Source organism: Triplophysa rosa, linkage group LG7 (genome assembly GCF_024868665.1).
Source record: "Triplophysa rosa linkage group LG7, Trosa_1v2, whole genome shotgun sequence".
NCBI lineage: Eukaryota > Metazoa > Chordata > Actinopteri > Cypriniformes > Nemacheilidae > Triplophysa > Triplophysa rosa.
The window spans coordinates 8,989,609-9,002,369 of NC_079896.1; the positions used below are offsets into that span (position 1 = coordinate 8,989,609).

At 37.8% G+C, this 12,761-nt stretch overlaps 1 protein-coding gene across 1 annotated transcript in view; it reads right to left on the minus strand.

The window, feature by feature from the left end:
* Positions 1-2,997: 2,997 nt before the first annotated feature.
* Positions 2,998-12,761, minus strand: part of ror1 (receptor tyrosine kinase-like orphan receptor 1) — a 118,014-nt gene continuing 108,250 nt past the window's right edge. Inside the window, exons 5-9 of the mRNA XM_057338706.1 lie at positions 12,450-12,577; positions 11,502-11,819; positions 10,758-11,003; positions 10,334-10,545; positions 2,998-7,158 (exon numbers count right to left, since the gene is read on the minus strand). Coding sequence (XP_057194689.1) covers positions 5,725-7,158; positions 10,334-10,545; positions 10,758-11,003; positions 11,502-11,819; positions 12,450-12,577 — 2,338 coding nt within the window. The 3' untranslated portion in view covers positions 2,998-5,724. The remainder of the gene's footprint in view (positions 7,159-10,333; positions 10,546-10,757; positions 11,004-11,501; positions 11,820-12,449; positions 12,578-12,761) is intronic.

Sequence of the window (12,761 nt, forward strand, 5' to 3'; positions counted from 1 at the left end):
TTTCTGCAAAAATACGGAACAGGTAAAAAAGGCTACAAATGCACATTTGTAAACTTGATAATCACAAATTTGAGGGTGTACACATGCTACAGTTTACTGGATACAGAATAGTGAAATTTCTCTCATATAAAGTGTGTATTGTGATTATACTGTCTATAATGTTTACTGTAAGTAGTATTAAGCGCTGTAGATGATTCTAGGATGCACACTTACCTGTGCTCCTATTGATATTATCCTGAGATTCTGGTTGGTGTGTCATCAGTTTTGCAACTGAATGTTTACTGATGGACAAATGTGTGCTATTTGAGTTTACAACTTGACACTTCAGTTAATTATATTGTGTGTTTGTGTTTTCTGAATGAGAACATGGTTAAACCTTTGCAAATTGAGGCTGTTTGTGTGTGGGGTTTGTACAAGTTGGTGTATTGTTCTGAGAATGTGTTTATGGTTGTCAGAAAATGGTGAGTTGTTTCATGAATTGTGTGTTAGCAATCGAGAAAAACTGTAATATCCTAATGATTTTTGGCATAAAAGAAAATCTATAATTTTGACCCATACAATGTATTTTTGGCTTTTACTAAAAATGTCCCCTTGCGACTTATGACTGGTTTTGTGATCCAGGGTCACATTTATCCTTCTGTATACAAAGCGCTCGCTATTCACAAATTGTGTGTTATGAAAAAGTTCCGGTCATTGAATCTGATTGGAGAAGAGATGTTCGAAGGTTTCTTAACATCCTAGGGAGTTTGTAAGGCCCGAAACTATAATGATCACTGTATAAATATATACTTTTGTATAATAATAAAATATGTATAGTCTAACTATAAAATGCTACATGAATAAACTAGTCCAAATGATTTAAACCAATGCACATGTATTTTATCAGATATGTGAAGTTTGTTCACACAGGTGCCCTACCACAGGTGTAATTTGTCACATTTATCATGGACATGCTCCACAAAGTTTGACAATTTCTTCAAAATAAACGTCACTTGGATTTATATATTGTTATATGAATCAAAAACATTTCTACATTTAAAGTGTGGAGTAAGTGTGCAGATACATTATGGGGCCATATGGTAATGTTTATTCTTCTCATAAAAAAGCACTTGCATCGGTGTGGATTTGTTTCTTCACATTGCATTCCTGAGCCAGGGTCTGGATGGCCGTTCCTGGGGCTGTTCCAGATAAGAAACCGGAGAGCAGAACTGATCAAAAACATTCCCTACATCAAGAGTTCAAGGTTTCAGTCTTTATGGGTGTAATCATCTATCCATGTGTATGCCTTTCTTTTCTTTTTCTTTGGCAAACATGCAGGTCTTGTTAAGCCCTTCTTATAAGACAGGCTCTCGTTTAATGTTCATGTTTGTTTATCCAGTGCAAAAGAAAAATTGTTCCAGGTACCTTTGAAGTGTGCGTAGTTCTATAATGCAAACCATTCACAAGACTGCACGCACATATACACAGATGTGTTTCACTATATTGTAGGACACCTTGAATGTTTTCATATCGGGCAAATGATACTTTGTATCTACCCATATGTAACCTGTTGACATTACTAGATTAAAAATAAAACAATTACAATTATAGCCAAACAGCCAAACCAATACACACGTGTATTGGGTTTTCATGTTCTTTGAGGACTTTCCATAGACACAGTTTCTATATAAACTTTTATTAACACTTTAGGTTGTATTTGTTAATGCATCAGCTAACATTAACTAACACAAAGGAAGATATTTGGAAGAATGTCAGTAACCAAACAGATCTCATCCCCCATTGACTCCCATAGTATTTATTTTTCCCCACATGGCAGTAAATGGGGGATGAGATCTGTTTGGTTACTGACATTCTTCCGGTTTAGAACAACTTTAGGGTGAGTTTATGACAGAATTTTTGGGTGAACTATCCCTTTAACTAACATTTTAAAACTCAAAAGTTGTAACTGTTAACATTAGTTAATGCATATTTAACTAACATAATTGTGTTGACATTAACTTATTAATAAAGATGTCGAATAAATGCTAAAAAATTGTTAATGCATTTACTAATGTTAACAAATACAATAAATATAACCTTATTGTGAAGTCTTACCATAATTTTTAGATTGCTGATATATGTTATAATATGTATAACGTTCTTAATGTTTTATAATGTGTTTTTGTACAGCACTTTCGTCAACCTTGGGTTGCTTTAAATGTGACATATGACGAGATAAATGACAAAAAACATGAAAAACAAAATAACTCCTACACTGCCCTCTTCTGGTGGCACATGTATGTTCTAAATGTAATTAAGGTTTGGGGCAAAAATACCTCTGAAGGTGGCAGAGTAATATTTTACATAAATTGACAACAGACTTTTTGATTAAAAAAGGTAAAAATGCCATACAAAATCCATCTCAGGAGCCATATTTTTAAAAAGAGTAATAGACAAAGCTTAGGACAAAATGATCTAGCGCCTATGTAAATGCAATGTTTATTACAATTTTACTTTTTATTAAAAATACATTGTCATGATTTTTTAAAATATTCCTAAAACAGTCTTCTTCCAGTTTAATGCATTCACTAAGAGTAGATGTTTGCTGCAGTCTCTGGGGATGAGAGACCTTGAAAAACAGGCACAACATTATCCAATAACACTGATTCACAGTATGTCATAATTCACATGGGCTTTAGTAAAAGCTTTCATTGGATTTGTAAATAACAGGAGTGTTTTTAATGTTTAATGTTAACTTTCACATTACTTTTAATGTTTAACATGATGTGCACTTACAGAAGAGGCCGCTTTCTTCAGGCATTACTAATATTAGAGACCTAAATAACTATTTATTATGTATTTTATATAAAAACCGTCATAATGAAAATGGTTAAAAGTGAAAGCATGCTTAGAAAAGCAGTAAGAAAATGAACACACACGATGTGTTCTTGTAATCACCGAAATATAATATAACATTTAATCACAGCTAAAGAAATGACAACGATCCGTGTTGTTTCCTTAAGTGGCTTTTATAATAACCAACACACTGTATGGTCGGACGTACAATAATAAGACTGCAATATTGGTGTAAAATTGTGACAAAAATAATAGAAAAATAAACCATTGATATAAACATCAGTTTTCATGCATACGGTCTTTTCATAAAACATTACACTCGTAACACATTATGACATTGTCCCAAAAGCAGTTCATAGGTCACGAGCAATCATGTCCTCACAAAAACTATAAATTCTTGATTGTCATTGGAAAGGGTTTCTTGGAATTCAACAGTTGCATAGCAACATACCAATATGAAGATGACAGCTGCTTGCTTAAAATGATCAAATCTATTTCATTCTTGTTACTGTGAAGTTTCCATAGATTCTAAACAAGATACAAACTCGAAGAGAAAAACGTTAACAACAAAACACAAGCAGAATAATAGTTTGTACATACAGTATCAACATGGAAATCCACAAGAGCAAATATAAAGAACTTCATTCAAACAGAGTCAGAGCGACACTGAACTCTAGAGGAACGTCAAGACATTACATTCTACAGGTAGTGAGTATCTTGTTACATTAGAACAAGCTCTGCATTATTTAAAGTGTTGCTTTCACATATTCCAAACAGTGATGTCATAAGGGGATGACTCATTCAGACAGGAACGAAAACAAATGTAAAGTAAACAATTACTATTTCCAAAAAAACTGTTGGTTAAGGCACACACTTAAACTGTGAACGTGTTCCTGTCTTGTGAAGTTATGATGTGGCCTTCAATAACAATACAAAATATTAAAGTGAGGTGAAATTTATTTCTATAAAGCTGCAGTTAAAGAATAAGATTATCATAATGTTTTCTCCCGAATGCTCATAGATGTAAACTCAGAAACTAACGCAGGCACATGCTAATAGATCGTTTCATCGGACGAGCGCGCTGGGTCTTAACTTCAGGTCTGTGTTTGGCTAGTGTCTAATAATAAAACGATTTATATTTTATTTTATTTATGTTTATATTGATTTATATTATTATTTTATTCTATAATAATTGTATAAAATAATTGATTTGTTGAATTTTGTTGTATGCTCATTTTATGAAATAATTTGTTGAATGGGCCCTGTAGTTTGGTCGCATTTGAAGAAGCCGTATGGGACATCGACATCTAGCGGTTGAGCTTGGTATCGCAGTCTAAATTGAAAATATTGCAGAGACAGGTTTGGCCAAGAAGCGGTTCTTCTCGGTTTGTTTTGCTTGTTATCAGAAATAATCTACAGGCGCTGTATTCTTTGCGAATGTGTATCGGAAGTTAAGGGCAGTCCACGAACGCACGCATGCAAAGTAACGTTCGTTTATGTTGTCACTTTGAAACCGTCTATACTTTTGATGCGAAGGCACTTGTGATGTTAGGAAATGTGTATTCCCTTACTTCTGGAAATTTTCCTATAGACTAGAATTAATGCAAAATACTACTTATACATCCAGTAAAGATATGCAATGACCAGACAGACCCATACAGAAATCAGATCTATGGCCATAAAAACATATGCACACATATACTGTATAAAATACTATGTATATACTATTTAATATTTTGTGTAAATTACAAAGCATAATGTAAAAACGATAAGCGGAGAAAGTTTTTTTTGCTTAAATACAAACTAGGATCCTAATGCATCCAAATATGTGATGAAATGATTATGGGCAATTTTGTAATGTATATTGTATGTGACATTTTTCTATCTGTTAAATCTAAAGATAAACACACATGTTCAAAGGTTTAGGGTCACTCGAGTGAAATTGTCTATTGTCCTTTCAAATCTTTTGAAATGAACTCGTATGCTTAAATGTCTAAAACTGGTTCTGTACTGAAGATAAAAATGTAACTATGCAAATATAGGCCTATTAGTCTCTTTCATTACAAAAACATTAAACTTATTTAAATGTATTAATTAAAAATGTTATTTCATAACAATGTTTTTAAAACAGATGCTTTTGAATAATATAGAGTTCAACATAGATAGGAACAACTTCAATATTGTTAAAAAAGCATTTCAGGGTGAGACCTTAAGAAGCTGAATGATAAAATGCCAAGAGAAGATTTCAGCATATTCTAGCCAAAGAATGACTACAGTGAGGATGCTGAGGATCTGACAGTTTTTATTTTTTGAGAACATAGTTATCATAACCACATTTGTGTTATTCCATAGTTTTGATGAGGTTTACTATTATTCTAAAACAATGAATAAAAAATGAAAAAGTGAGCAAGTGACCCTTAACTTTTGAACACTAGTGTATATATATATATTATATATGTGTTTTACATTCATTTCCATAACTCAGATTCCTGTATGGGAAAAAAAAGATCTGATGCTCTGAAGACTTCTGGAAAGTTTTCAAGTCGTCAGTGAGTAAAAAAGCAAAAACAGTTTAGAAACTAAAGACATTGTCCATTGAAAATCCTAACAGGGCATCATTTTGAAGTTTTGGTTGAAAGGCTCCTTTCAAAGGCACAGTCTGTTCTGCCGCAAAGTCACTGCAGAAGTGGCACGAAGCTTCACAGAGAATACATTTCAGGTTTTTTCAATGTCTCAATATCACCTACCCAAGAGATGATGAGTGTCCTTTCCTATCAAACACATTTACACAACATCACAATATAAACTTTCGCATTTCATTCAGGCTGTTTTATATTTACACTAAAAAAAACATTAAAATGTCAATAATTATCAATATAAAACACTTATTTAAAAATCGGCAGTAATAACAGATTCACTGTACAGCATTCGGTTAGTGTCAGCGAGCAGAGCCGCTTGCGACGGGTCTATCTGCAAGCCCTTTTGTGTCATATGTCCGAAAACTTGCATTGTGCCACCCGGCACCGCTGTCATGGGCGTCAGCGTGACGCAGTGAGAGAGCAAAGGTGTGTTGGCATCATGATTGGAGCCTGTGGAAGGCACGCTGGTCACGTGACCCGTGCTAGTGGAGCCGCTGGCGCTGCTGGGCGAGCGGCTCTTGGGCGGCGGGCAGTGCTGCACCACCTGGGGCGGGGCTTGAGGTGCGAAGTGAGCGGTGGGGAAGGCGGCGTAGCCCGGCGGGATGGGATATCCGTTCACAGGAATAAACCGCTGGTTCTGTGGCATGGGCGCTGCCATAAAGCCTGCGATCTGTCCGGGTGGCATACCCTGCGGTGCTCCGTAGATATACCCGGCGTAGCGCGGGGTGCTGAGGTTTCTGACAGGGCTGGCGCTCAGAGAGGTAGTTTGAGTAGTGGCGTTCCCTCCAGACGGAGTGCTGGAGCTGGCATGGGATGACAGGCCCTCCCAGGCACGCAGACGGGAGTAGATGTCTTTAAATCTCGGCCGGCGAGCGGGACCCTCCTGCCAGCACTCGGTCATCAGCGCGTACATGCGAGGCGGGCAGTCCTCCGGGCAGGGCAGCTGCTGTCGCTTTCTCACCATCTCCATCACCTCCTGGTTGCTGAAACCGTAATATGGCTGGAGACCGAAACTGAAGATCTCCCACAGCACCACACCGAACGCCCAAATGTCAGAATCTGTGCTGAACTTCCCATACACAATAGCCTCCGGTGGCATCCAGCGAATGGGAAGTGACGTTTTTGGCTGCACCCTGTAATAATCCGAAACGTAGATCTCCCTTGACAACCCCAGATCGGAAATCTTAACGTGAAGCTGTTCGCCAACCAAGATGTTTCTGGCTGCGAGGTCCTTGTGGACGTAAAATTGGCTCGCTAGATATTCCATTCCGGCTGCGACCTGAATGGCCATGTGCAGGAAGTCTCCGTGGTCCAGACTGGACTTCACGGTGCCGTCTTCGTCGCTACTGCAGCCCACGTCTGAATGGGGCGAGCGCATGATGAGGAACTCGTGGAGGTCTCCCTGGGCCAGGAACTCGAAGAGCAAGCAGACGGGCTGCTCCTGCGTCACCACGCCCAGCAGGCAAACCACATTAGGATGATGAAGTTCAGCCAGGACTGACGCCTCCTGCTGGAAGTCTCCCCACTGTGCGCTCGAGACATCTTTGAGGGTTTTAATGGCCACTAGCTGAGCATGCTCCATGCCCGGGAGGTACAGGTGACCTTTGTAGATCTTCCCAAAGGCACTCTCACCCAACTCCTCCATGAAGCGTACGGCGGAGAGAGGAAGCTCTTTAGCTTTGCTCTGGATAAGAGAAGAAAATACAGTGTAATTTTGGGGACCAACTTTGTTAGTTACAAGACAATAATGTAATTCTTACAGTAAATCATTTGTGGACAGGTACATTCACTTTTTAGTGTTTTCCCAATACTTTAAAATAAATTAAAATATAATAAAAGTTACATTTAAATCTAGATTACATATAATCTAATAGTTATGTAGAGTTAGAATATAAAAGTCACTGGATATTTTTGAAATACATATGACTGAGAAGTAGACAGTCATTCCTTTGATACTGAAAATAGCCAAACATCACGTTGGCAGCTTTCTGGAAGCTGTCGTTTCCCTTTTGACCTGTACTTTGATCTGACATTGTAAGGTCTGGTCTAGCTTAACCTTTCATCCTCTCTCTGAGCTCTGACCTTAGTTCCATCATTCATTACCACCTTACAGTTGACCAACATCTGAGCTCAGACCAACACACCTATGTGTTACTTTGGAATTTAGTAGGACTGTAGTTGTTGTACACATTATTTGATTTGAAATTAAATAATAAAACACACAATTACTTTTTTTGGGGGGGATGAGTACATTTAGTATTTAGTATAGTATATTCAGTATAGCATTAAATGTAATATTTTTTCATGTATTGTGGTATATAACTCAGTGGAACACAAAATAAGATATTTTTAGAAATGTCTCAGTGGTTTTGTGTTCATACAATGGAAGTCAATGAGGGTCAATGTAGTTTGGTTACCAATGTTCTTCAAAATATATTATTTTGTGTTCTGCAGAAGAAAGAAAGTCATACAGGTTTTGAATGACATGAGGGTGAGTAAATGATGAAAGAATTTTCATTTTGGGGTGAACTATGCCTTTAATGCCATATATACTGTACATACAATGTAATTTACACAACATTTAATGTCCTTCAAACACCACCATGGAAGGTAAATTCAGGTAAATTTTGACACTTTTTCTGTGAACATTTATGAAAAATGCTTTTTTTGACTTAAGAAGTGTTCCAATTTACCTTACTTTGTTTACTTATAACCTTGTGTCTTGTAATACATGTCTAAAAACCAAAGTAATACAAACTAAGGTTTACTCTACGATTTATAGTCTTGTCAGCTGATTTCCCCTTTTTTGAGCTTTGCAGTCCTTCTGACAAACAAGACTTTATACATGCTATAACCTCAAACCAGTCACCACAGAAGTGCATAAACCCTCTGTCTGCCCTAAAAATACTGTTACTGTCATTTTTTATCTATGCACTTAACATAGACCTTCTTACCACTTACATGACAGTCACTGTGACTTTAAAGTCTATTTTGTTCTACACACAGAGCTGATCCTTCCTATATGCAGACTCCCGCAAGTTGCGTGGGGCCCCTGCACCACCAGGGGGCCCCCTTGAGTACAGAATAAAAAACTCCATGTAAACAAGATAAGTTTTATAACTTGCGAATTCAACTTTAGAGGAATCATTTGGAAAAAATCTATTACTTAATTTATTGAATTACTGTTACATACTCTGATATCATGCAGTGGGTTTCAGGTAATAACATGCGCATGATGTGCTGATATTCGTCTTTACATATGACCATGGCTTCAAAACGGAGCTATCCGTCTGGAGCAGAACTATTTGTACTATTTTCAAGTCTTATCTTGTTTTGCCAAATGATGCAATACCTTAACAATTCTCCAGTACAGATTTACAAATTCATTATTTGTCCACTGTATTTCATTTGCCCATGATAATATGTCATTTTTTATTTGTGCCATCACATTTAGAGAATTATTAATGTGTTTTCGTATTATTAATGTATTTATCATGCTTTATTTTGTAAGTAAATTAGTCATTTGGTTAGTAAAAACAGCATTTGCGTGTTATATGTATATCTTTTTTTTGATAGCTGTATGTTCCAGAGCCACGTGTTTGAATTAAACTTTATACAGAATTGTTCTTACTGTCAGTGTAATGTTTTTTGTCTTTCAGTCTTAATTCGTTTAAGTGTGTTAATTTACTTATTATTTTCCATAGTTTACAGCTATGTTTATATCTCATTTCAATTATTTGTGCAAGGGCCCCTCACAAGTTTGCTTAGGGCCCCCAGACGTCTAGGATCGGCACTGTCTACAAACGATACAGATTTAAGTACAGGCTTCCACACTCTCCGACCAATGAATTCCCATGGTATACTGCATGCGGTCATTCGTATTTCCAAGAAAACTAAAATCTGTTTATAGAGATCACAATTACAAAGAGTAATGTATATTCACTGTATAGAGATTCTCCTAAAGATGACCTTTTCCACAACTCCAGATTCATGTTTACTTTCCACTTCTGGAATTCACATTTTCCTTGATATTTCCGGGTTGTCCGTGATCGTGAAAACCCTGTAGGTAACGTTCATAATGCTATGTGATGCGTATGGGATAGAGAAAATAGGCAAAAGATGACAAGAGAGCACAGTTTAACATCTTACGCAGAACATGTGAGCTAGAATAAGAGTGTCTTTCTTTGAAAGAGACAGATGTTTCGTGTTAGTGTCAAGTCTGCCTGAGGGTAAACATGTCTCATCCCTGTTTGACCTTTATATGACCTTTGGCCTGCAGCTGTGCCTGCATGCGTGTCTCAGATACAAACAGCACTAAAGGGAATCACAAAGTGTGAGTTATACTGGAAATAAATAGACCACCAAACATCTGATCAAATACATGCAGTATTTGTTTATAAAGATGTTTCTTTAAGTAATATCAGTGTCAAAAACAGAGTAAAACACAGTGGCACATAAATGTGCTGTATCTTCAATAAGTGAAAACCTCATTTGAAGGAGATTTGAACGTGAATGTGAATCGCAATAATATTAATAAAAACAATAATAATATGATAATATTCAGATTCCCGTCAAGGCCTTGGATAGATTGCCTCCATATGCTCATCTCTCTTGTTTGTGTAGCCCCGGTAACCCATCCCGTCATGCAGGAATGCTCACTAATCCAAACGTTATGAGAAGGCACAATGGTATTTGATCAATGAAGAAATAATACAAAAGTAGAAATAAGAGACATGGGAGACATTTTTTAAGGGATTCTCGTAGAACAAATTGTAGTCACCAAAAGCATTGTTTATTGCTACATGTAAGCATTTTTTCTGCAAGTTTATCTAAGTAATAAGAAAATGTCAAAATCTCACCTTTGGTTTGTAGGCGGTGAGCATGGACATCTCCACGTTCTGCCCGCGTACCGGTTTGGGCTGTCGTGGAGCTGGCGGACGTGAAGCTTTCTGGTTGTTCCGGCACACGCAGATGAAAAAGAACAACAGGGCGATGGCCAGCGGTATAGCCACACTCGGCACCAGGATGTACAGGATCCCCATACTGCTGCTGCTGCCATGCTTTGGCAAGTCTGAACACAATGGACAAGCAAACAAATCAACTTAAGTAATCTATGTCGTTTTCAAATGATGTGGGTCTGATACCCAAGGAAAACGTATACTGGTACAGATGTATAGCTTAAACTAAAAAATTGCATATTGTAAAGCATGTTAAGTTACTTTGGATCAAATAAAAAAATGCATAAAAATAACTTCGAACTGTGTGCTCTATTGAGCATCTTACCGCATGGAGGAATGTCACAGACTTCCATCCGAACACCTTCATCCAGGGTAAAGCACCAGGGAGCATCGTGCTTGTTGCCGGGGTTACGACAGTAGGAATGTCCCCCGTTGAGCTCAAGGTAACGCATGGCCAGGAAGGTGTGACTGTGGGGATACTGGGAATTCCACGGCTGACACTGTCGACCGGATTTCGTCACGCTAGCTGTGCCGCGGTAGTCTGAACCGCTGTTGTTATAACATTTGTGGCCTACAGAAGAATACAATTGTGTGAAAATTTAATAAAAAGAACATTCTGCTCAGTGGTAAATTTGTGGTTTCTCTAAAGAGTCAGTGTATGAACTTTTGCGCCATCTAGCGGTGAGGTTGCGAATTGCAGCCAACGGCTCACTCCACCCCTCCCTTTTAAAGCACTACGGTGGCTGACACAGGACAAAGATGTCGTCACGTTTTTGCTTCTTTGCCATTGGACAATACGTATTTACGAAGCACGCTCTGTAGAGCAGTTTGTCCGTTTAGGGCTACTGTAGAAACAGCATGGTGAATTCCATGTAAGGGGACCCTCGGTGTATGTAGATAGAAATAGCTCATTCTAAGGTAATAAAAACATAACGCAACATTATGTGGGTCTTTATACACCTCTGAAGACATCGTTATGTATGTTATATTGCATTTCTGTCAATAGATCCTCCAAAATATTACACACAGCACCTTTAAGTTTAAGTGTAAAAAGAACCACCAAACTCACTTTTGTTTATGGTCTCAGCCATCGGGATGCCTATTCTCATGCAGTTTGCGGCCGCAGGGCTGTCTGAAGCGGCCAGGTCTTCACAGTTAGGCAGTTTGAGACGTTTGAGAATAAGGGGGTTGGATCGTGCGATGATGTACTCTGTCTTGCACAGGTCGTTCTCCAGAATCTCGCATTCGTCCTTGCACAAGTCCCGCGGTTTGTCTATGCCGGAGCTGCGGTCACACGTCGGGAAGGCGAAGTGGCAGAGGGACGGGATGGCGAACTGTGAGCAGCGATCCGACAGGTGATTGGAGGTGCCGATCATAGTAAATGCCGCTGGAAAGAAAGACAGCACTTTACATGTAGTCTTTTATATTTATAAAGGAAAAGTGGTCCATGGGAAAATATAACTTACAAGTAACAAAGAGTTCACCATTGGTGAATTGTTGTGGTTTCTTGAGAAGTCAAGTTTTGCGTTACAAAACCACATGGACTCAAAGGCTTTGTAATACTAACTCGGATAGGTAACCACAGTGAATGTCTGTTTGAAGCGATCTGTTATGTCTCATAAAAAACAAAGACCAATACTGAATACTAAAGAATGGTTGAGGCATGGAAAATATCCCCATCCAAGATTTTCAAGTTGTATATAACACAATCATTTGCCTGACCTTATTTGATCAGTTGTCTATACAAATAAAGGTGTTTATACAAAAATGTTCCAATTTTATATTCATATTTTGTATATATGTGTATTTATTTTGCTGATGTCAAAGGGAGTGTAGTGTCGCCTGTGGCATGTTCTTAATTGTATTTATTTATTATTATTTTACCTGTAATTTTAATATAGTTAAACGTTTTATTTATTATATTATTATAGGATTTTTAAGGTTTTCTTTTCTTTTTTGTCATAAACCATTTAGAATCTTGTACAGTACAGTAGACTTGTTCAGGATGAATGGGTACCTGTGATTTGGGTCTCGATCTCGCCCTGCATCTGCAGAGAGTCCACGAAGATACTCCTGTTTCCAATGAAGCGGGCACAAGCGATGCCTCTGTAAGGCTGACAGAAACCATCCTCATCCACTTCATATCTGTCATCAACATGAATAGAAAAGAGAAAATTGCATGTTAATGATGGTCATTATGTAAGCCAGCAGACCTTTTCGGTTCGACCCTTTAAATAATTTAAGTCACCAGAAATGAATATCTGGCAGTCAGGCAAACAAAATGCTTACTTGCAGAATGAAATTCAAACATCCACTCTTTTCGTTAGTG